At 28.9% G+C, this 27,544-nt stretch overlaps 2 protein-coding genes across 3 annotated transcripts in view; one reads left to right on the top strand and one right to left on the bottom strand.

Moving 5' to 3' along the window:
* Positions 1-27,544, bottom strand: part of fry (microtubule binding protein furry) — a 789,794-nt gene that overhangs the window by 305,936 nt on the left and 456,314 nt on the right. The gene's annotated exons all lie outside the window — the stretch shown is intronic.
* Positions 1-27,544, top strand: part of CNMaR (G-protein coupled receptor) — a 397,977-nt gene that overhangs the window by 163,858 nt on the left and 206,575 nt on the right. The window contains exon 4 of the mRNA XM_075372346.1: positions 21,924-22,275. Coding sequence (XP_075228461.1) covers positions 21,924-22,275 — 352 coding nt within the window. The remainder of the gene's footprint in view (positions 1-21,923; positions 22,276-27,544) is intronic.

Raw genomic sequence — 27,544 nt, 5'->3', positions numbered from 1 at the left:
GATCCCCAAATTTTGAATAAATTCGGAAAAAATCAAACATGTTCTTATTAAAGTATCATATAAAAATTAAAATTTTAAACAATTAGTTTTTACCCAACTGTAAAAAAATAAAATGAAGCTAAATCACATTTTGTGGGTAAGAATATATACTATACTTACAGGTAAGAAAACTGTACTTACAGAAGTAGCCACAAAATAAAATTCCACTCAACACAAACAGTCTCACACGGCTCTCAGCAAAATCAAACAGTATCGTTTTTATGACCAATCCGATTTGACAGTATCATAAAAAATGTATTTAAATTTTATAACATTACCTTTCATGTTTAAATATATATTAGCATTATTTTTTTATTTTTTTTACAACAGTATTACTGCAACACTGAGTTGAGATACAGAAAGAGATTTCAACATTTGGAACCAAAATCAATTCTTTTGATATATATTCTGCAGACAACTTTTTGATATGTTGGGTGTATTAAACTCAAAGACGTGATATCTGAAAAGTGGCAAAGTAATTTTATACTTCCCATATAAAAAAGGCATGGATGTGACGCAGGGTCCGTTATTTGTTATCGTATAAGTTTTACCATGATACTGATATCCTTCAATCAAATTAAATAATATTTCATTAATAAATTAAACACAAATTAAATTAATTCAGTTAAAATTGTTTTTCCAAATTAATATAATTAAAATATATTATTTATACATGTCATTTATGATATAAAAGTAATGAAAAACATGTTAAGAGTTATGTGAATAATCATTAACAGTTATTAATTTTATGATATTTTAAAGTGCAAACGGAATGCAGTAAATTGAAAGAGAATTTTGGATTCCATCCTAGCCAGTTGAGTTAAATAAATAAATGCTCAGTTATTTTAATAGATATGAATACGCAATAAACATTGTTATTTAATTTTCCTTGAATCCCGTAAAATTATTCGGCGATACATAAATATATTTACGTATTTAAATATAATATATTTACGTATCGCCGATTACGTAATAAGTGTTACGTAACACGTAAAAAATAACCACTTCTAACAATATTTATTTCAATTTTATCGTCCAGGCAAAAGGTGTTAATTAGAATTTGCGCCTATGTACGCAAATGTAACTCCTTTATGTAGATGTAATTAAGATTAAAAAAACTACTTTTTTTAATAACATTTACTTCTCAAATAGCATTACTTAAAAAAGGAACGACAATTGAAAAACATTTATCTAAAGAAAAAATGTCTGAACTGAGCGAAGACAAATTGAAAAATTATTAGGTGATATTTTTACAATTTCTTTTGTGATAAAATAAATAACGCGTACATTTTTATGCACGAATTTGTATTAAAATTTATACATTTTACACACTTTTGCCAGACATCGAAACAATCAATCGTCATATAGAAGTGTTAAACACTCATTGTACACCCGAAAGGAAAGTCGATCGATAAACACGAAGTGTTTCAAAAATAAGAAAATATTACAGACTTAACATTATGATGTACGCTACTCACTGAGAGCACACAGAGATGTTGGCTTAAGTATTTTTGCGATGTGACTAATTAATTCATCAAAATCATCATTGACAATCTCCGATGCGTTTCCTTATTAAATAATTCAGATATCTGGTCTAAATATGTAGCGGTAAATCTTATAGAAAGATTGAATATTATCTTACAGCATGATATTGTCGGATTATAAAAGAAATAAACTGCAAATGAATATAAGGAAATAAATTTTAAAATTTATATATCTGATGTACGACTTTAATTTTTTGCCGTCACATGACATTAACATTATACATTTATTTATAACAATGTCGCAAATTTACCTACCAAACATACATTTTATTTTCCAACTAGATAAAAGAAAACACTTAAACTAATATTCAATTTGGTGATTGGCATTCACATGTCTTTAGTCCTTGCATATATTAAAAGAAAGTCGAAACTTTTTTCAAAATGTTATAATACAGCACGCTTTTGATTAAGATAATTAATTTCAAAATTATTTTACTCTTGTTACCGAACCATCACCAAATTAAACTACAAATTTCGATCTTGGTGGTCCTGTTTTATAAATATGTCAGCTGTGTTTACGTCCTAAATGGAAATTTTTTTGGGTGTTTCACAGCTCACGCGATTATTAACTAAATGCTAAATACTCCGTATTTAGTTTCATTCATGAATCATTGTGTAAAATTTTCAACAATCACTTTTCTTGAAACGACCCCGCGCACGCTGACCAACTTTCCCATCAGGTGGAAAACAAAAACTTAGCAACTCTACTGGCAGTTTGATTACCTCGACTCCTCTTTCCCGGACACCTAAAGATAACGCTGTTCAATTAAAAAGCGCATAAAAATTAAACTGCTTTAAATTTATTTATCGCCTACCGACAGTTTCTCGTTTTCATCAGTCAAAGTGTACTAGATCTAGTGCATGTACAAAATGTACTGGCAATATATTGTTTCACTAAATTAATTGAAATCGTACAATATATGAATACAGACGATTGAATCAAATGGATTTGGAATTATTACCAAATATTTTTGGTATGTTTATCGGATAAATAAATGGGGATGATATGTCTCTCTCATTGGTTTGGTTACAATTAATTGTTTTCTGGATTGTTTGTCTTTCTTTGTGTCCGATGAAATGCAATATTTGACATTTGTATATGATACTGTGTTAACAGCATTCAGGGGCAGTTCGTATATTATCGGGCCAAATTCGTGTTATCATAATTGATAAGTTTTATTCAACCTTGTGATTGGTTAAAGAAAAGGGATTATAACTGGTTGGAAATTATTGCCTATTCATTGGTCAGTTCCTTTTTCAAATGTGATTGGTGCGCCGTAGTATCTTTTTGATAGTCAATGGTATTGTTATTACTGATTGGTTAGGAAAATACGATAATCTGATTGGTTAGTTGCTTAAGTAATCTAATCTTAGGGGCGGTGAAACGTAATTGTTATCTAAGATATGCGAATATGAGTATGAATTGTCATTGGTTTATTTTGGGTACAGCCGTATCAAATTGTCAGATTTGGCCAAAATTTAATAAAAGTTATAATTTAAGTACACAATTTTTTTTTCCAAGTCTCTTAAGTTTTTAGTAATCAGTTTTAGAAATATATAGCAATAACAGTAAAACAATTGAGTTATTTATACCAGCCCTAGGTCAGATTGACTTAACTCACCGGGTTGGTCTAGTGGTGAACGCGTCTTCTCAAATCAGCTGATTTGGAAGTCGAGAGTTCCAGCGTTCAAGTCCTAGTTAAGACAGTTATTTTTGCACAGATTTGAATACTAGATCGTGGATACCGGTGTTCTTCGGTGGTTGGGATTTAATTAACCACACATCTCAGGAATTGTCGAACTGAGACTGTACAAGACTACACTTCATTTACACTCATACATATCATCCTCGTTCATCCTCTGAAGTATTATCTGAAAGGTAATTACCGGAGGATAAACAGGAAAAAGAAAAAAGGTACAAAATGTAAGTGCCTACGATGCTCCAAAAAAAGTTGACATTTTAAAATGCAAATAAAAATCATCCCTATCCTAAACCCATCCTAAGACTGGAAAAGGTTAACATTTAATAACATCAGTGTTTCATATGTACAAATATTTGGGCTTTAAATGTCAAGTTTTAACCTTCCGGCAGTCCGGTGATATTTATGTAATTGTGGCCGCCATCATATGTGTATGTACACCCTTCCGTTTCATATGCAGATACATCGTCCGCAATTTTTCATTAGTTTTTTGTGTGTTACGATCGTAGAGGATCTGAAACGTGGTATGCTCCAAATCTCCAATAACCAAACTTTTTACCGATCACTTATAGTTATAGTGCTACATCTTTTGTAGTAAATAACTATTGCCGGTAAAATAAAAATAAAAACTTTTTTTGATAATTATTTCCTTGAGTTATTGCGTAAATTATTTAGCTTACAATTTTACGTATCCATATCTGAAACGGTCAGGGAATAGCAACTGGATATAACTGAAGGTATGAAGTATAACAAAATTTCATCTGCCCAAGCCATGTTTAATAAACCATTCTCCGTAGATGTTGAATAAACCATTAAACAACCATTGATGTTTATTGAAAAAGATGCTAATTTAATCATTTATTACAATTTTTAATAAACCATTTTCCATAGATCTCTGAAACTGAACAACAATTGACGCTACTTTTTAACAAATTGTACATCTATACTATTATATAAAGAGGAAGAGGATTTTTTTGTTCGGATTAACCAACAAAACTACCCGATCTTTTGCAACTAAACTTTTGGATATATTTCATTTCGAAAAATCTCTATAAAAAACATATATTTAATGTAATAGTAGAGATTTTCCAGTTGAAGCACCATCTTTAATGAATTGGATTAATGAACTGTGAGTTTCTACCAATGAGTGAGCTGGGTATGAACTGATCAATTATGAACATCTAAAAACAATTTCTACATCTTTGGAGTTTCATTCTGAGTTGCAAGGGTTAAAATTAATTTTTTAATTTATTTTTTGAAATCCTGTTATTTTTTTTTTAATTCTCGGTAACAAATGAAGAAATTAACCCGATTTATGGTGAGTGTAATCTTCACGTCGATAAACCCGTATCTATATTTTTGAAATTTGACCAAGAAAGGAAATGAAAAAAGTAAAGAAAATTTTGAACAATGATTGTAAATGTTCCCAATCCCAACCATAGTAAACGAGATATTCAATAGATTTGGGCTTGCAGATATTCTTCATGTAAATATTTAAAAACCGTTTTTCAAGTTTTTATTAATTCCGGTGTTTTAACGGAGTGCGAAGGTACTCCTTAAAAATGTCCTCCACTGTGGCTCAACCATCACAGCCACTGCCGGCATTACTCCATGTGTGACTGGCTGCACCTACCTCCGGTTATCTGACTAAAAAATATAAAATAAAACGATTGACCGCTACGGGAAAGGCAAGTAACCATATAGCGCGGGGTGAAGCTGCGACGGGGAGCTAATTATATATATATATATATATATATATATATATAAGATGTACTGTAGTGAATAAAACAACAAATAATGACAAAAGTAATACATTAATAGCTAAAGAAAATATATATAACAATAATAAAAACTAAATATAATATCTATTTTTAATCAGTAAATATTACAAAGTAGCCGAACAAAATAAAAAAAAAACTAATTACTTAAAGTCTTACCATCTTACTTCGTGACTGGAATCTAAAACAATTCATTTAATAGAAGTCTTAAAGGATCAAAGTAAAGTAAATCATTTTTTCCCGTCGCTTTTTTCTTCTTAAAGACATAAGACATATTGCAAGAAAGATTTTAAATAAAAAAAACCTATTTCGTTACTTTATTTCACTCCTCTAAATAAATGACTTACTAAAAATATATATATAAATAACTGAAAAGTTTCAGTTAACGTAATCCAATATTTAATCGAACTTATTTGATGTAGTTAGTACAAGACTCTTGAGGCTCGAGAGCCTGGGTGCTACGATGCTAGTACAACCACAGTCTCCGGATTTCATATACTATTCACAATTTATTTAAACATCACAACATAAGGAACTTTATTACTTTTTAAATTACGTAATAATTAACGTTTTAAATATAAAATTAACTACCTTTTAAATAAAATATTGTATTAATTAATAACTGCAAACATATTACTTTATAAAAACAGTATCTTTAAATTTACTAAATTTATTTAAATAGCTACAGTGTTTTATGCGAAGCGCAGGTCGGGGGAAAAATATTTATATACAATTTTCCAGTGTCACAAACGGATAACACGAGTATTTCCATAGTCATAATAATTGTTAGTATTATACAGCTTTATACAAAGAAAAAAAAAAAATAGTAACGTAATTTAATAAAAATATGACGTTGGAACATAATGAAGTTTATCACAGAAAAACTAATCGATTTCAGCATCAATAAAAATGTCAAATTTACAAATTTACTGGGAATGTTTAAAAAGAAAAAAAATTATTTGATCGAATAAAAAATATATACTACAAGTGTATGTGCATGCGCGTTGATGCCCGCAGGTTTAAAACTAAAAGAAAGGTCGGATGATAAAATGAAAATACGGGCTGACAGCTTGGCAAAATAAACTTTGACCCGCCTCTTGTGTAGCCTATTCCATTAAATTTTCTTTTCAAATGTACACGTTTTTCAGAGCTAAAAGAAAGATCGATAGGAGAAAAGACAAGAGGGTAGCTGTACAAAATGCAATATGAAAGAGAAATAAATAAATTAAGAAACTAAAAAAAGTAAAAAAAAAGTACATAAGTTATTAATAAAAAAAAATTATTGTATTTCCAATCCTTTATATCAAATTTCATATTTTGCTCTCAGCTGTTTACTGTAATAAATGTCCGGCATTCAAATTTTCTTTACTTCCCTTATTTTTTCTGAATATCACATCAATTCAATCAGCATATAACTTTAAGCGTTTGAAATGGTAAAAAATGTAAAATAATAATAAGACCAGACGATGAACAGAAAAAAAGGAAATCAGTCGCCTAACAGAAAGAGTGACTGAAATTTGAAACACCCATTAAAAAAAAATCATTATATAAAAATATATATAATAAATGGAGATAAAAATGTTATGCAATTGTTACCCAACCTTTATTTACTCGTATTATTTAATATAACATGTATTATTCAAATCTAGCCAAATCAAAAATAACGAGCTCAGTTTTACATTTAAGAGAATTTAAATAAAATTAATGTATTATTTATAAACAGAGCATTAAATATACTTTAACGAGAAGTAAAAGTTATGCCTAAACACAAGACGGAATGAAAAGCAAGAATAATTAAACGGAAAATACTAATCTTTGGTCAGGAAGGGGATAATTTCCGGTATTTGTTATCTATACATAATTACTCTTAGCACTAGATTTTTCATAATTAATTAACAAATCCTTCATATATTAACAATATATTCCTATAGTCTTGTTCTCATTATTCCAATTAATATTGTTATTATTTTAAACGTTTATTCGAAAATTAATGGTGTTTTAATCATTAAAGGGATTAGAGAGCAGCTGAAATAATTCAAAGATACTCGTATATAAAATAGATCAATATTAATTTTATAATGAAAAAGATTCTAATCCGAACGTTACAAGTTTAATTATTTTCCCATAATTTCACTCAAAACTGAAACTTTCTGGATTCGAATCCCACGCAGAATTAGCTATATCTTATCTTAGAAAATATATTAAAAGGAAAAAAATAAATTTAAAAAAGTCGATTTTAAATACTTTCTTTTATGTACAAATTTTTGAAATTTAACCACCTCCTTCGTTTTATTTAATTTTTCTTATAATTTACTGAAGTAGGAGGAGAACTTTAATGAAATATATCATGATGTACTCCAGTAAACAAATAAAATTCTATAAAAACTTCATGTGAAACAGTAAAAAATGTCTTTCAACCTCAAACAATTTAAAAATTACATTTAATACGAAAAATAAGTGAAATTTTAGGAATTGAAATTTAAAATCGGACCTTGTTGTTGATTCTTACAAAAATAGTAATTTGGATAAAAAAATAAATTTTGTAATATCTTCTAGATAAACATCTTAAGCTATATCATTTTCATCTGTTACATTTTCCAATAACCGAATTACAACAAAAATTATTAGAATGAGTTAACTCTCTGAAACTGTAAAACTGAAAAATAAGTATAAAAACTCTACAAGTACTACATTCCATCACCTCTAAAAGAAAACATTGTTTCATTTATTCCCTTTTAATCAAACAGGGAAGATCGCAAATTTTTGAAGGTAAATCACAACAGATTTTGATAATGGCTAATTATCATACTTGTAATGATTAACCAATAAATTCATTATCATTCAATTAAAAAAGTTAAACAGAATTTTTTCCTAAAACTAAAAAAAAATTATTAAAAATAGTTTTCAAGATAATAAAAATTTCATGATTAATGTGTATGCTTCTTTAAAATTTTATAAGATTAAGAAACCTAAAACCGTTTCTTTAATATAAAATTAAATTTAAAGGAGAAATATATAAAGCAGATTTATTTTTCGTTATAATTATATTGAAACTTTTAAATATACTTAATTCCGAAAAAAAGTTGCTGGAGTATTTCATACGTAATATTAAATAAGTAAGTTTAGTAATTAACAAAACTGAAATCACATGATATTAACTACAACCATATCTTGCCAAACGTAGCGAGTCGATAAAGCCTCCCCAATACTTTATTTTTGCATTTATAGAGTGAATATCCGATGATAATTACCATTATTCAAAAAAATAACTTTAAAACATTAAGTTTTGGCATACACTTAATTCATTTGCAAGTAAAAAAACATGAAAGAAACTTAACCAGCTTTATTTTTTAAATGAGAAATAATTTCATTAATTTTTTTTTCAAAAAGCTTTCTTTTTCGTTTTATTGTAGAATAGGGAGAGGAATCTGCTTCCTTGCTCACTGTGCTCGATAACCTTCCCTCCCATCTACAAAATTCTAGTAATTTGTACTTTTAGTTATACTTTTTCATTCAAAAATTCAATTCCGATCTTTTTGTTATTTTTTAATGTTAATTTTTTTTTTAATAATATTAACTAAATACGTTAATATTTTTCAGAAGAGCTTCATTGAAATTTTTTATCTTATCTTTTGCTTTATTTTTCCCCAGATTAATTTTATTTAAACTTTTTTCTTGATCATTTTTTCTTAAATTCTTCTTAAAAAAAGTTAATTGAAGTTTTTTTAATCAAATTTTCGAACACTTACTTTTCTTTAGTTAAAGTCTTGCACCTTTTTTTTTTTTCAATAACATAACAAAATTTTCAAGATGATTTTTCTTTTTTTTTCTTTATCTGTTGTGAATAAGTTAGGCGTTTCATTTTTCGACGGTTATTAATTTCGATAACCCACCGGGCTTACTGACGACAGACGCAAACAAGTATAACTATAAAAATTCTATTTTAGAAAAATACTATTTCTATCCACCGTCCCAAATCCAGTTTCAATTTTTTGAAATACTGAAATTTAATAAATGATTTTCATGCAAAATTTGATAAAAATGCGATGTAAAACCCGTTTTTCGATAATCAGTTGTTTAACAACTGATTTTCGAAGTCGAACGTTCTGAGGTTCAAATCCTAGTAAAAATTAATTCCTTTTGTACGGATTTGAATACTAGACACTGGATACCGGTGTACTTTGGTGGTTGTGGTTCAATTAATCATATTTCTCAGGAATGGTCGACCGTCATATCATCTTCATATCATTGGGCCGTGGAGGGAAGGTTGTTTCTTGTTCACTATTTGAACAGATTGCAACGTACATATCAGAAAATAGAAAGTAAAAAAAAAAAAAATTAATTTTGATTTTATTACTTTCGTAATGGTTTCTTTTAATTTGTTTCATATGGCCAAAATGATTTTATAGTATGTAAAGAATCTAAAGTAAGGCGCATTTTGTTAGGGAGATGGATTTAAATACTTAAAATATTTACTGATATTAAATTGATATGTGATTAAATCGATTACAAACATTATTTTAAGTATTAATATCCTAAAACTAAATAGCACGATTAGGAAGTTAAATAAAATAACAATTAAAAAAATTATTTCTGCCATAACATATTTTCATGCATTGTAAAGTTGTACAAGGTTTATTCTTCACAGAACCGCTAATACGAGTATGAAAAACTGAGTACATAGTAAAAAGATGACATAAATACATTACAGTAAATAGAAAAAGAAACGAAATAAGACAACTGTAAAAATTCTATGAATACAGACCGATAGTTCCCTTATTTATTAAGAAATAGGGTAATATTCATATGTTTTCTTGTTACCACTGAACCGAAAAAAATAGAATTGAACTGACCTACTTATAAACTTTCCAGTTATCTTTTGAAAAGAATTCTAAATAACATAATAAAAAAGTAACTAAGGCTGTATGATATAAAGTACAAAAGTAATTTATGAAATTCTTTCCTCTTTTTTTATAAAAACGTGTAACATCGGCCTTAACAAGTGATTGAAAGAAAATTTAAAATTCTCTATTATAATTAACTGTACATAATTTGTTGAAAATATCTGTCTAAAGTGTTTTTTTTTTAACAAAAGGGAAATTAAAGTGGTAATAAAAAAAATAACAGAAGGTAATAAAATTACTTCAAAACAATAATTCCCTTAATTTTCATGAAATTAAAATAATATAACTCGTTAAAAATAAATTATATAGCGAAGATTATAACCCAAGTTGACAAAAGATACATAATTAACCAGAAAATTATTTTTATATACTTTATTCTAATTTTTGTAATACATAAAAGAAGATAACCATAAAAATATAAGAAAAATCTAGAAAAGACTCCACGTTAATTATGAAACTGACGACAGACGCAAATAAGTACAAATACAAAAATTCTATTTTAGAAAAAGACTATTTCTGTCCACCGTCCCAAATCTAGTTTCAATTTTTTTTAAAAGTAAAATTTAATAAATTTTTTCGTGCAAAATATGACAAAAATGCAATGTAAAACCCGTTTTTCGATAAATTTATTGTTGTTTTTGAAATAATATCAATCAAGAAACCGACAAAGAAATAGGAGAAAAAGTTGTAAAGGGGTTTTTTTTTATTTCGTTTCACCTTCAGATAAGTAACTGTCCCGAGTTACAGTTGAACAGTAAGCTGGCAAAAGTGTGCATAACTAAGTACAGCGACGATATTAAAAAATTACACGAAATATTAATATAAATCGGCTTGATGTCATTTGAAACAGAATTAAAAATTGAAATGTTAATAAAACTGTACTTTTCAACAGTATCATTATTTTTTGAAATTTATGTATAATTCGGTTTACATTAATTTTGACATGACCATCCTCGACACAAAATAAATAAATTCCGTAAATTAATTATGCACGAAGAATAAAATAGCAGTAGGTCAAATATTTGTTATTTACAACAATCAAATTACTTGTGTTTCTCAGAATATTTTTTTTACTTTATTATTTTTCAAATAATGTTTTATTCGAAACTGAAGAAAAAACTGTAAATGTACCCCTTCAAAATAATTACAAATTTCATACTACGTAACTTACTATTAATTTTTTTATGATTTTAATAAATATTTTAGTTATTTTATAACAGTAATTACAGAATACGATATTTTTCTTCCATGATTTATGAATATTTCAATTTTAGTTGGTGCTTTAAATAATAATAATAATAATAATAGTTACCGAAAAACTCGTTACGTAGTCGATTTTATCGTCAAATTTTAAATAAAATCAAATAAAAAATGAATAACTTACCATTTAAGAAATAAAATAGTGGAATGACGATGTTAGACAAAAATATCAAACTTTCAGTTAAAAACTACTTACGTAACGATGACAAATAAATGTACGATTTTCGAAAAAAAATGCATTTTTTTGGTTCCCCTCAAACTTTCTAAACAAACTAAAACGATTTAAACAAGGCAGTTTTCTCGGAATGATTTTAATCCCTTAAGGAAGATGTTTTAGCTATTTGAATACCCATAACATTTTAAAATTTAGTTTTTTTTTACATTTAATAAAACTTTCCGTGTAAATGAATTTTGAAGATCTCACTTTTTTTTACGCATGCGCGTAAACTAACAGCAGTTTTGAATTATTTTGTAACATGATTAAATATCGCTCTCTATGCCACTCGCTAGAACAAGAGAGGATGGTCTCCCGTGTAAGTCTCATTTGTACGCAACGTTTTTCCGTCAACAGTCTTTAAATTTTTTTTTTTTTTATTAAAACATTTAATCCACTCCTTTTCAATAAAAAAATTGAATGTTATTTTTAATCTTGCGAGCAAACCTATTTTATAATTAAAAAAAAAACAAAACTTCTATATTGAAGATTTTAATTATAAAATAAAATCTGTACGGGAAGTTTTTTGGACTATTGAAAAAAAATTAAATGTTTAAACCGTTAAAAAACAAAACAAGCAAAAAACTAATTCGATCTGATATGACATCATTAAAAAAAATAATATAAATTGAATAAATGTATAAAAAGAAGGCAATGCGTTAAAAAAAATACGAATAAAAATTCAAATTTTTAGTAGTATATATTTTTTTTTTTTGGAACATTTCTTTTCCAGAATATTACATTGTTACAATTTACAAACATTTTTTTTTTTGTAAATCAAAACTTCCAATTAGTTTTTCTTGAAGCCAAAACCGCTTTGAGATATAACATTACTGCAATATCAACCCATCAATTTAATCGATTTCTTTAAAACTTATTTTAACTTCCTTGAGAAAAAACATCCATACCAAATACTAAACTATTATCGACATCAAAACATCCTTTAAATATAAAACAAAATAATCATTGATCTTCACACACACACATGCAGGCGCGCATATACACAAATATATATATACATATATAGAGGAGGGAGAGAAAGAGACAGACAGACAAATAGAGAAAGCGTGATGGGGGTGAGAGAGATTAATAACTAATTTTTTAATATTTTTGAAACCTCAAATATCACAAATTAGTTAAAAAATTGTGCGCTAATTTTTTTTGATCTGTAGCAATATTATAACCAACTCACTGTGTTATAAACATCAGAGAACATAATAAATAAAATGTAATTATGAATCATAAATATACTTACAGTTATTATACCAGATAACTAATAATGAAATATGAAAGGGCAATTAAAGCATTAATTGCATAAATGATTAATTTATGTAATAAATTGACATTACACAAATTTACATGTAAATTAAGCCAATAATGAGTTTATAGATATCAGAAAATACTTATTAATATTTTCATAACATTAGTATTTAATATAGCAGTCTATAAATGTAAAATCATTACACAGACTAAATTAATCACGTAATTAATTAAACTTTAGAATAAAACATTATACATGATTATAAAATGAGTTTTTTTTTGTCTTCAGTCATTGACTGGTTTGATGCAGCTCTCCAAGATTCCCTATCTAGTGCTAGTAGTTTCATTTCAGTATACCCTCTACGTCCAACATCCCTAACAATTTGTTTTACATATTCCAAACGTGGCCTGCCTAAACAATTTTTCTCTTCTACCTGTCCTTCCAATATTAAAGCGACTATTCTAGGATGCCTCAGTATGTGGCCTATAAGTCTGTCTCTTCTTTTAACTATATTTTTCCAAATGCTTCTTTCTTCATCTATTTGCCGCAATACCTCTTCATTTGTCACTTTATCCACCCATCTGTTTTTTAACATTCTCCTATAGCACCATATTTCAAAAGCTTCTAATCTTTTCTTCTCAAATACTCCGATCGTCCAAGTTTCACTTCCATATAAAGCGACACTCCAAACATACACTTTCAAAAATCTTTTCCTGACATTTAAATTAATTTTTGATGTAAACAAATTATATTTCTTACTGAAGGCTCGTTTAGCTTGTGATATTCGGCATTTTATATCGCTCCTGCTTCGACCATCTTTAGTAATTCTACTTCCCAAATAACAAAATTCTTCTACCTCCATAATCTTTTCACCTCCTATTTTCACATTCAGTGGTCCATCTTTGTTATTTCTACTACATTTCATTACTTTTGTTTTGTTCTTGTTTATTTTCATGCGATAGTTCTTGCGTAGGACTTCATCTATGCCGTTCATTGTTTCTTCTAAATCCTTTTTACTCTCGGCTAGAATTACTATATCAGCAAATCGTAGCATCTTTATCTTTTCACCTTGTACTGTTACTCCGAATCTAAATTGTTCTTTAACATCATTAACTGCTAGTTCCATGTAAAGATTAAAAAGTAACGGAGATAGGGAACATCCTTGTCGGACTCCCTTTCTTATTACGGCTTCTTTCTTATGTTCTTCAATTGTTACTGTTGCTGTTTGGTTCCTGTACATGTTAGCAATTGTTCTTCTATCTCTGTATTTGAACCCTAATTTTTTTTAAATGCTGAAAAAATCAGTATTTAACAAAAAACAGTATACTCTGTTTTCTTTGAAGAGAAGATATTTAAAATTTTTCAAGTAAAAAGGAAGAACTGAGAGAGGAATTGAAGGAAACATTTGAAGATATTTCTTTATTAAATCAAAAATAAAAATGTAAAGATTCACTAATGAAATTATTCTTTTGGCAGAAATCAAACACCAATTAGAAAATTTATCCGATGCCGTAATTTAATGCTAAGAAAAAAAACTTATTTTGAAAATAAATAAGCGAAAACAAAAGTAGTGAAATATGACAGAAATGAATATAATGAAGAATATAAAATTAGATGAACAAAATATACAACTGAAAGAATCTATTATTTAGGCAACAAAATTTCTAATTAAGGAAAATATATCAAAAGCATATCGGTACAAATTAAAGGAATCTTTCATGCAGAAAAAGGTCCGGCTAGAATCAAACATAAATCTAAGAATTTGAAAGATTTTTCTTAACGTGCTATATGAAGTGTAAAACTTTATTGTAATGAAAAGTGAAAAAAACAGAAAAGAAACGAGAAGAAGCTTTTGAAACATAGTATTACAGGTGGATGTTGGAGATTAGGTAAGTCCATAAAATGTAAAAATGAAGTCCTAATACAAACAGGAGAGGAGAGAATCTGGGGTAGAATTTTGTTAAGGATACAAAATAATTCTGTAAGCTATGCGTTAATATAACCGAACATCTGATTTAATCTGAAAGATGTGCAAAAGGTAAAAAGTGTAAAGGAATACAAAGATTGGAGTACAAGAAAGAGATAATGAGGATTTACGTAACAAATATGAAAAAATAAATTAATGAAATTAAAATAAAATTAAAGCGTACATCAATTTTGGAACGATATGAAAATTATCAACGAAATAAAAAAAATAAATTAATAACAACAGCTGATAATGGCACTATTGAAATTTATGATACTTGTTCCAAGCATTCAATCTAAAAGATATGTTTACACTTTCAGTGTTAGAAATTATTAATTATTTATAATAAACGTATATTTTCCAATATTTTTGTATAAAGTACAGATCAAATAGCACTAATCAAAACGAAAGGGTAATTTACACCAATTTTTTACGTTTTGTAAAGATAACAAAAAAAGCTTTTAAAGATAAAAAAACAAAAGGTCATCTTTAATTTGAATATGACGAAATTGAAATTCCGAACTTTATGGATCTTATTAAGCGATAACTGAAAAATACGAAAACCTTCCTAGGAGTAAACTCGGGGCTATTTAATTAAAAAGCAAGCAATTTAACGTAGGTATAAGATAACATCTGTAAATTCCTAATTTCTTGATAAACACTGAGAGCAAACTATTATAATATAAACAAGTGTAATAATAAAAAAAAAGAAAAAAACATGTACTTGATGTTTACCGAACTATTTAAGCAACAAATACTTTAAATAAAAGTTTTAGGAAAATCCAATTTGTTCTCTTAAAAAAAAAAAAAAAAAAAAAAAAAAAAAAATATATATATATACAGAAAGAATATTTTTTGATTACTTCTGATCAATGTTAATAAACGAAAATTCTTCAGTTAAAAAAATATTTTTCCACAACACAGGTAATCAATCACGTTCCTTAGATTTTTTTATGAACAGAAGTTTTATCAGTTATTTTATGTATCACTGCACTTATTTTATTTTTCATATAAAACTACTACTCTTTCCTTCACTTGTTTTGATTGAATTTTTCGATCCAATCTTTTATAATGTACGAGTGAATGGGTGTGCGTGCGTGCATATGTGTAGATTGTTCTGTTAGAACAATTTAATATATTCTGATGCATTTGTCCGCATATACTAATCCGGTACACTGACGGCGAGTGAAGGGTAACATCGCTTTTTATAATAAAAAAAAAAATGTAGCAACAGAAATAATATGAATAAAAACTCTTCTTTTTCATAAATATAGAACAAATTATAATACGCGTTTTAAATTATAATAAAAATTACACAACTACATTCAATAGGCTTAATTTAAAAACCTTAAAACCTTTTTATATTTTTACTTTATTTTAACCAACCATTAATCTCGATTAATAATGCTTCTAAGGCAGATAATCCCCACGTCCGAAACATACCATCTACGTTCCACGTCCAAGGCTGCAACAGCTGTATATAAATTACATAAATATATATATCTGGCTAACGGGGATCCGAGTATTTTTCTTCATAAATGTTAACTTTCAGTTGACCTGAAATCAGACATCTGCAGATCATCCTCAAATGAAAACGATTTTGGATATGGGCTTACGTCATCATTAGCGCTGGTGATTTGGCGGCCAGGGTCGATGTGATTGAAAGTGTAAAGAAAACCTTCCGTTGTCCTCACATGCCCCCCACGATGGTAAGCATGTAGTAAGATATCCATGTATGTCGGTGCTTCGGTGAATATGGCCTTGAAGTGAGTGCAAAGATTACGTATCCGCTCTATGCCGTTTCCAACAGAGTACCAGACCAGACCTCCGGGGTTGGCAGCTCTAGAGAGAGGGTGTATCCCGGCGGTTAGACTTGCTATAGAAGAGATTGACTGGTCATGCAAATTGAACAATCTATCGTGGCACAGAATTCACGTAAACAAACTCGTGTAAAACCAGCCGTGTCGCCGGAAGCGAAACAGAAGAAGAATGCTGAATCAAGTAGAATTTGACAAGATGCGGGGAAGGAGTCTGCATAAAAACTTTCTTCAAGAACAGCTCATGCAGACCTAAGTACCTTGTGACCACGAATTTCGCGAGGAAAACCCTACAGACCTATCCATACTACAGACCCGGCAAAGAAATACGAAAAACTTTCAACTTGTTTAAATCGACATGACCAACGACATCCAGTCGCAGAAGATTATTGGATTAAACAAAATAGGTGATTTGTTGTACACGTAAATTCTCATAGCACTCTCTATACTTAAAAGGGTGTTAAGATAAGTCGAGATTTTCTCAATTGTTCTGAGCGGGAAATTATGGAGAAGTTGTTACCGCAGGGAAAAGTAGAGTGTCGAAAGCTGAACATAAGAAAGAATGGCGAAGTTGTACATTCTGACTGTCATGTCCTCACTTTTAATAGACCGAACCTGCCGGAAAGGTTACGCTGGTATACACTATCTGGTTCTTCGAGCACAGCAACCCGTGCAATGCTTCAAAGGCCAGCGATTCGGCCACAACGCGGGTCGATGTGACAGACCGCAAATATGTGTGTGTGGTGATAAAAATCAAGAAGGGGAACCATGCAAGGATCCTCCTGTATGCATTAACTGCAAAGAACAGCATTCATGACAATGAAGAAATTGTCCCGTTCACAATTTCAAAGTAGGAGTTCCAGAATTGAGAATCTTCCATTAGGTCAGCTACTTCAAAACCCCCAAAAATTGTAAACAACAGCAAACCAAGAGCAACAACATATGCTCAAGCAGCGGCCCTGTTCCTACTTCAAATGTTCACGCAAACCAGCTCCTCGGCAATCTTGCTTCAACTTTGGCTATTATGACAGAGAGAATAACCGATAATAAAATGAAATCTCTAACTCAAATGAAGCTACGAGACCGTCCAAGTTACAGCCGCCAGTATTTTTATGAAATAAGAATAAAAGCTTAAATGAGCAGAACAAGAAGGAAAACAAACTTGATATTCGGGTTAGTCAACGTAACCCTTCAGGTGAGCCTGTTAAGAGACTCATCTGCCTCTTACCGAGTTGCTTCGAAACCCCCTAATGAGGTTTTGAAACCATGTTCTTCTGATGTGATTCACAACCAAAACTACAGTCTTCCTAAAACCACACAAGGGAGAGCCTGTTTCCCCTCTTTCCAAGGCAGCGGCCGGTGCGACCCCTGTCGTGAGTGTCGCTTCTGTTCCCGCCTGTGAATCGGCGCCTACACAGAGCGCCGAGCCAAGTCCGTCCATGTCATGTCTGCCGCTTCCTTGGTGTCCAACTCGAAGGCTGCAAATAGTAAGTGCTGCGGTCCAATCTGCGAGATAAATTTGTAGGAAGATATGTTAAGTAAGGGAGTAAAACTTTCAGTGATATCTTCAATAATTTAGTCAGTTAAATATGAAGGTCATTTTGACCCCTTTTGATTCTGCACATTCACAATATCAAAAATTTATGTAAATCTATATTGTTGACTGATTTGGAACAGCACTATGAGGGAATTTCAACTGGAACTTGTTTGGTAGAATTATATGGAAAAATGTTTACAAAAAAAAAAAAAACTGCTTTATCCTGAAAAACGAGATAACATAAAACATTACTAAAGAATGGATACAAAATGGCACTTTATTAGTCATTATAACTGACTGTGCCGCTGACCTTGGGTACAGGTACAATGTTACCATCTGACAAATAGAGTAACATAAAATATATCCATAAGCTATATATCCTCATTTTAAACTTAGCTCCTTTCTCAAACACTCGTTACTACGTACAACCAACATCAATGTATTTTAATTGTTTTTTAATGGTTTTTATAGATTTCTTTATGGTAAACAATCTAGTTCTAGGAAGGTTTCCTACGCTTTTTTATGTGGTACGATATTCAGGAAAAGATATAAAATAAAATTTTTAAAAAGAAGGGTTAAATTAAATTAAACGTTTTATTTTAAAGTTAAACCTGTTTGTTATTTACAAACAGATAACTAGTCAAGTTAACATAGTTTAATGTAATCCAAATTAATTAAAGTAGAATTTCAACATGAATGAAGTATTTAGATTTCTCGTTTCCTAATTAATTAAGCATTTATTTTTTAATTATCAATAATTACTTTACTGTGTACTTTATGTGTTCCGACATTAAATCAAGAAAAGTAATACGACAGCATCTTTGAATTGTACGTTATTCACTTAGACATGAGAGCGAGACATCGGAGTCGTATATCGAGTAAGAAAGAGATATAAAAAGAATTTAGAAACTGTATACAATACAAAGACCTATATTGAAAGCAAACAGTTGTAAAAGCATAACAGTAAAAACAAATGTAAACCGAAAGCCAACAAAGCCGATTTAACTGGAGTCAATAGAAATACTGTAACCGAAACTTAGAAAGATAAAAAAAAATTCTGAAAAAGAAGCCACAAATAAATATCATTTCACACACGCGCGCGTGCGCACGCACACACACATACACACTCGCGTGAATTAATTATAATCGAGAATAACCACCTCTAATTGAGCTAACCATCTTCAAAAAAATGATTACGAGACTTCTCGAGATCAGTAAACACTTGAATAAACCCTAAAAAAATTACATAACTTTTCAAATTTAATGGAGAAATTTTTTTACCCTGTAAATAAATGATTTTTAAATTAAATATTTACTGGCTTCAAAGTCTGATACATGTAAATCAAGTGACGAAATATTTTTACAAAAATAAAGTTGCGAAAATATTAGTAATAAATAAAATTCGTCACCCTCTTCAATTTTTTTTTATATTCATAAAATTAAGATTACAGCATCCATAAATAATTTTTTATATCGATAATTAATGTGTAAATAATTCGTATATCTCAAATATTTGGGCGATTTATTGATTTTCAGAAAACATTTTTTTCGCAAATACTACTAATACCAAGCAAGGAAAAAATTATTCCTCGATTTTTTACCAATACCCGAACTTGTAACTCCCTACACCCTCGTGGAATTTTTAAAAGATTTAATAACGAATGTTATTAATTATATGTAAAATATAAACTTATACACAAATCCAAGTATGTATGTCTTCCTGTCAAATTATCAAAAGACCTCGTAGATACGAAATGTTCTGTTACCCTCTCTACCACTTCTAAAAGCTTCACAACTATATAAACATTCTTTTTCTGTCACGGATCTCTAAGAAATATTTTATACAAATAATTAAACATTAAATCGATATTGAATTTACAAAAACCACCACTGACTGAAATTTTTTGATTTTGAAAATTCGAGGGAAAAGGGTTTTTTGAAGAAAATTGTAAATCTAATTGTAATCAAAAAGGCAATAAAAATATTAAAAAACTATACTTCCGATATTTTTAACGAGGTATGGCATCCCTACAACCGTATCTCAGCACCCCCGCAAGGGATATGAAAAGAAAATTAATAGAACCAATACCTCCATACGTATAATGAATTTCAAGTTACTACTTCAATTCATTCCTGTTATACTGAGCAAAATTAGAAGCAAAAAATAAAAAATAAAACACCAAACAAAAAAAACCTTTTTCGTAGGATCTCCACGGTTCAGAAAATAAGTACATATATATAAATAAGTACATATATATAAATAAATATATATATATATATATATACACGAGGGATATCTTTAAAGTAAAGACCGCTGGGAAATTTCTCTTCTCAGGGGAACCTGTGTCGTTCTGGCCACCTGGCCACGCTAGTAATGTACACACTGCATTGTTGTCTGTAAGTTGTCGCGTTGTAGTATCTTTGTGAGTTACATCATCGATACATGTATCGTGTGAGTTACTACGTTATAAAAAAAAGAAGGAAAATCGAGTTTGCTGCCGACTGTGAAATACGTGTAATCATACGTTTTTTAAACCATCAAAACGTTAACCCGGCTGAAATTCACAGGCAGTTGAATGCTGTGTATGGTGATAATTTAATGAATGAAAGCAACGTCTGAAAATGGAAAAGAATTACTAAGCATGATGAAGAACATTCGGGGAGGCCCTCGATAATCACCGAGGAATTGTTCAAATCCATCGACCATGAAATCAGAAAAGATCATTGCTCAACGATTTCCGACCCGGCCCTTCTTCTTCCTAATGTTTCAAGAGCTTATCGGTCGCATTGTATGACCATTTAGGCTTCAGAAAGGTTTGGGCACGTTGGGTGCCGCACGTCTTAACGTAACTTTACAAAATATCAGAATGGGATCTGCTTTGGAATTTTTGATGCGCTACACAGAAAAAGGTGACGAGTTCCTTTATCCAGTTGTTAACGGCGATGAAACATGGATTTCGTAATACACGCCAAAGAAAAACCGGCAGTAAAGAGAATGGCGTCATCCTAAACCACCAAACAGACTGAAAAGGGTCAAGCCACAGCCCTTTGGACACAAATTGTTGGTCACAGTCTTTTTGGATCGGTTTGGGATACTGCTGATTGATTGATGCCACCTGGAACGACTGTAAATGCAGAAGCCTACTGCGAAACTCTACGCAAGTTACGGCGCGCCAATCAAAATCAGCGACATGGGTGACTGACCGACGGCGTCGTCCTGCTGCATGATAATGCACGTCCATGTGGACGTGCATGTGGACATATTGCACGTCCGACACGTGATTTACTGTGAACAATTGGATGGGAAATTTACGGTCAGCGACTATATAGTCCGGACTTAGCTCCTTCTGATTACCGTTTGTATGGGAAATTGAAAGAATCTTTGAATGATAAGCAATTCGCGGGTGACGATGAACTTAAAAATGCTGTTAATCAGTGGCTAAATGGACTGGTGGCAGAAGAATACGTCGAGGTATATTGAAGCTGTGTATCGTTATAATAAATGTCTTAATTCATGTGGTGATTATATAAGATATAGAGAAGTGATATAAGATATACAGTTTAAAGTAAACAAAAAATACTAATATTTTTCAGAATGAATTTTTTTACAATGAAATGGTCTTTACTTCAAATCTCTCATATATAAATATCAACCGGTAATTTTTTATATTAATAGCAATCCTTTCTATTATAATAGTCAGGTAAATAAAAATATCTTCAGGTTATCCGTAATCAGGTTTATACAATGTTCGGATAACGATTTTTTTTTGTATCCAAACAAATCTATAAAAAAATGATGAAAAAAACAAGTTAAATTAAATATTAATTGAAAAATAAATAAATAAAACGTCCTCTGTTTTATTATAACTAATGTTTAATTCTCTTTTTCTTATTTTGTTACAGTAACGAGACGAAACTTGTGTGCGATTTACCGGAAAAATGGAAAGAGTGGGGATACATATTAAATAATTTGGATTTATTTTTAACACTATTCATACCCTTCAGCATTATAGTATTATTGAATACACTAATAAGTAAAACGGTATGTCGATTAGCAAGAGTTCGACGATCTATGACTCACAAACACAGCAGCAGTTGCTCATCACGTCATCATCATCGAAATCGACCCAATTCATCATCGACGTCTTCATCTTCATCATCGCAGACAAAAGTGACCGAGATGTTACTAATTGTATCAACTGTATTTATTTGTTTAAATTTACCCTCATACGTTTTTAGATATATGACATACCAGGTAAGACAACGTCAATTTATTTATTAATAACAATAACCAAAACTAAAATTTTCTATTTGTTCGTGTAATGCATATGTATTAACGATAATGGAATCTCATACTTTTTAAAACACTGGCTTTTCGATCGATATTTCAAAAATCAGTTAAGTCGAAACAGATCTAATGGTCTGTGAAAGCCGGCAAATTATTTCACAGTCAAAAATTACAATATGGATATATTATAATATGGATACCAGAACGTTGAATAGGGACAAGACGTTGTTCACATTCGTCATCAAGAGTAAACAGTATTTATTTATTTATTTTTTTATGAGAGATAGAGGTCCGGCTTAGGCCAAAAAACACTTCAGCCATTATAAAGCCTTTAGGCTTATTGTGCATCACTGAACAGGATCCCCGTATCGAACCACAGGCAGTCCTTTCGCCACAAGATAATACCAAGTGAATGCACTCTCAAATCTTCAGTAAAAGAAATATAGGCTGTAAGACAGAAACAAAGCGTTAGACACAAAGGCGAGTGGCAAGAAAAGAAGATCATCGTCAGGATAGTTTAGCGTTTTATCCACGATTAATATGGAAATTTATAATTTACCGTACGTATGGAAATTTTTGATAATTCCCGTTACTAGTATTTTGCATACAGTTTACATACGGCTAACAATAACGTTTGCCTACCAATCAGATAGTCGACTAAATTTATTTTAAGTTATTGTACACACTTAGGCACGCACAGGTGTTCTCCTTAAATTATAGCAATTCAGCAAAAACTGACACTGTAATTTACTTATTAGTTGTATGAATATTTATTTTATTTTGTAATCTTTTCCACTAAACTATAACGATATCATCCAGCTACTTCCAACTGAAAATTATGTGGTTTATTTTGTGATCTGTCGGTCCAAACATAATGCAAACGACTAAAATAAAAATATTTCTAATTGATATACGTAAATGAACTAATCAGTTATTTATTTTACACACACACACACACACACACACACACATATATATATATATATATATGGAGAGAGAGAGAGAGAGAGAGCGCTACCATGGAAAGGAAATAAAGGTAAGAATGTTTCTTAATTAATTTGGCGGAATATACATTGTATTTTCGCCACTCCGCCAAATTAATTAAGAAACATTGTTATCTTTATTTCCTTTCCATTATAGCGCTTTCAGGCAAAAGCCTATTCCTCAGTAATGTTTTCTGATTTATCTTTATTTCCATAACTACTATGCAACATCTTTACACTTGATTACGTTTTCATAACTTTAACAATTTTTTTTTTTAATTTAAAAACATACTAAAATTCCAACTAAAGTTTATAATAAATATATTTTATTAAAATTATTTAAAATTTCTTTCGATGTTGCTTTACATAATGTTATTACAATATCCGATTATTTAATTTTATTAAAATCTTATCAAACGCATTACCAACATAAATATTTTTAGAAGAATCTCCCAAAAATATTCTGTCTCCAGATTCATGAGGCTAAATTCACCTTTATATTTGTGTAAATAATTTTTTTTTAATTCCTAATTTTGTATTATTATTTTAGTGTTCAGTATTTACTTTATAAATTTCTAAATTATTTTCCAAACTAATTATATTATGTTTACTGGATATTCAATGGTCAGTTACATTTGAAAAACCAATTTTTTATTTTTAAACGATCTAAAATGTTCATTAAATCTAACCTAAAAACACCTATTTGTTTTTACAATATATATTTTTTCACAATTATTGTATTTTATTTTATAAATACCAGAAAAATCATATTTATTTTTTATTTTATCATTATATTTCAAATGTTTGATTACATATTTATCAGGTTTATATTCTTTATCATTATATTCATTAATCAATTTTTCTATAATTTTATTAGTATAGAAATAATTTATATAAATATTTTCCTTACATTTGTTTTCATTAATGGATTTTAATGTAGTGATATTCGTAATATTTAAATATTTTGAATTATATTTTTTATATATATATATATATACATATTATCTATCAATGAGATACAATATACATTTTTTATAGAAATATTCTTTATACTAATTATTTCGTTATGCAGTTCCTTTTTATCATTTGTGTATTAAACTACTCTATTTATCATATTTTTAAAAGTATTAATTTTTGAGACCAAGGATGGTTAGAATTTTTGTTTATAATAATTTTTTTTGGGGTAGGATTTTGAACACTGTAGTTATTATATGATTGTTTTTACTTATTTTAATATTTACGTCTAAAAAGATTATTTTTCTATTATGTTCTATTTCATTATGTAAATTTTAATGTTTCATGATAAGAATTCAATTTATTTAAAATTATTTCACAATCGTTATTTATAATCGGTTCATATATAACTAAAAGATCATCCACGCATCACCCATAATAGAATTTTTATGTACTTGATTTATATCATGAACTACTTTACTTTCAAAATCTTGCACATAAATCTCGCCATTACAACGGATAATGGAAACCCATGAGTAAAGAATTTTCCTGCGTATAACAGATTCCATTAAATTCAAAATAAGTTTATTTACACATATTTCTAATTGTTATTATAATATTATTTATAAATTTTGGGTCTTCTCCTATATTTAGTTAATTATTTTTTATTACTGAAATTGTATAATCAATGGGAATGCTGGCGTACATATTAGTTATGTGTGGAAACTTATCATTTTAGTTTTATTATTAATGTTTAATTTATCAATCGATTCGTACCCGTTTCTTATAATGTATTAAAATTCTAAATTAATTTTTGTTTCGATTATTTTATCAATAATTTTGGTAATATCTGGGAGAAGTTTTGAAATTAATTAACGGTCTCATAGGGATACCTTCCTTATGGAACTTTGTCATACCAGTGAATTTTGGGGCATAAGGCTTATATGGGTATAGTTTACTATGGTATTTTAATTTGTTATTATAAATAAATATTTTTTTGTATTTTAAATATTTAAATATATATATATTTTTTACTTAATGATATCAAGCCTGTGCGTGGAATAAAGAAATTGAATATTTGTAGGTTGTGAAAAATACCATGCCTGACCGGGATTCAAACTCGAGACCTTAGGATGAAAGGCTAAGACGCTACCACTCCGCCACCGCGTGGAGTGATGATGTATAAAGTTTGTTTTTAAAAAATTTTCATATTACAAAAAACAAAAATTTGGTTAAAAAATAATAAGTAAAATAAATGTTACTATAAACAACGTACTGTATATAGTTCACAGAACAATTTCTTATACAGTTGTTAGTTCTATAATTTTTTTCCGTTAGATGGTACGCTCCATTCAAAATAATAATGTGGGCACGTACAGCAAACAAACCAACATTCTGACAAAACGAATTCTAATTTTCTTAAGTTTTCTTTATTTTATTCAATTTATGTTACACCATTTTGAATGAATTAAATCCTCTACAAGATTAACGAACAACACATGAACGACAAACAGTATAAGAAGATTATGCAGATTGGATGAAAAGGCAGCACAGAGGAGAACGCACGGACAAACGAACCGCTAATCGCAGAGTTAGGTTGAAAAAGAATTCAACGATAAACAGGCGCGGATTCCTCTTGGGTCTTTAACAGACCGTTATTTCTTTATTTAAACCCACCTTTTCTTCAGAATATTATAATAAAATCGCTTAAATCGGGGGAAATTATGCAAAATAACATCATGAAAGTAACTTTAAGAAAATTTAACTTTAAACGAAGTTATTGGGCCTTGATGTTGAATTTATTGAGAAAAAGCTTTTTCTTTAAGATTATTCTTAAGAATGAAACCATGATTAAAATTTATATATTTTTTTAAAATACAAAAAAATTAAATGTATAATCTAACATCGTAAATTGTTAATATCAAGTTTTCCTGATTTTTTTTCACAGAATAACTGAAGAACAAAATTCATACAAAAATTAAATTTATATTTTTTTAAGGAAAAGTAAGTAAAACAAATGAAAAAAGGAAATTTATCAAAGAAAAAAAGGACGAAAAACATATTTTTCATTCCAGGAGCATATATATACATTTCCCATAATTTTTTTAAAGTATAGATCTATTATGAGAAAAACCAAGGAACACAAAATACTTATTCATCTTTACGGAATTATTATGTCAAGTATATCCCGAACAAAATCTTGCCAAGGCAAAAATTAATCGTTTACGTGCAAAATTACAAATTTATTGCAACTGATTGATATAAGACCTCAAAGTCTAGGAAAACGTTTAAATATATTGTTTAGAGTATGTTTTCAATTAAAAATCAATTTAAATTTATACAAATATGTATATATATATATATTATTTATTTATATATTTTTTTAAATTAATAATGCAATCACGTTTTACTATTTTAAAAAATAATTAAAAATATTTTTATCATAATATAAAAAGTTAATAAACCTAGGATGTGTGTATTAATCTCCTTTATGTTATCTATTAGATTAGAGGGAATTTCTACACTCAGTATCATAATAGCACTAAATAACTTTATATTATTAATTTTATTTTGGGTTCGCTAGGTTTAATCCAGTCTTCAGTCGACAAGAGATTCATACAATTTTAAATTTTATAAAGCTCTTTGATTTGGTTTACTAACAATATCTTTAAAAAGGAAATGATGGAAAATTAAATTGTAAAAATTCATATAATCAAATTGAATAGCATCGTATTTTCCGACCAATATTTTACATGATTTTATTGCTGTAAAAGAATATTACGACAAAACATATATTGAAAGTAAAGCTATTTTCAGATTCGAAATAAATCATTTATTCCAACTGAATCTGTATGCAGAATTATGTTTCACAATCACAAATATATTTATCTTTCCCTATTTATACGATTAAAATATCGGTTATACACTTTACATACCGAATTATTTTTTACGAATGAATGAATTGAATTAATTAATAGAATATGAAGGTGAATGTAAATGAAATAGATAACGCAATTTATTCCGATAAGTAAAATAAATATATACGTTATATAAAACACGTCAGGAATGGATTGTGAGCTAGTCCATGAACAGAAAAAAAGGACGGCAAAGGGTTGCATTACTTTCCCGGTTTCGCCTTTGACAGACCTTTATTCCATTGGGTTTTTAAAATTAACGACTTTATTATTTTTATTAAAAATCTATCAAATATATTATGATAAATAAAGAGGAAACTAGTTTGGAAATCGATTTAAAAAAAATTTAGTAAATAATTTTAGAAATAGGTTTCTACAGATTCT

The sequence above is a fragment of the Lycorma delicatula genome, chromosome 8 (genome assembly GCF_047948215.1).
Source record: "Lycorma delicatula isolate Av1 chromosome 8, ASM4794821v1, whole genome shotgun sequence".
In the NCBI taxonomy this organism is placed as follows: domain Eukaryota; kingdom Metazoa; phylum Arthropoda; class Insecta; order Hemiptera; family Fulgoridae; genus Lycorma; species Lycorma delicatula.
Note: the sequence above shows the minus strand (reverse complement) of the source record. Positions and strands in the feature narration are given on the sequence as shown.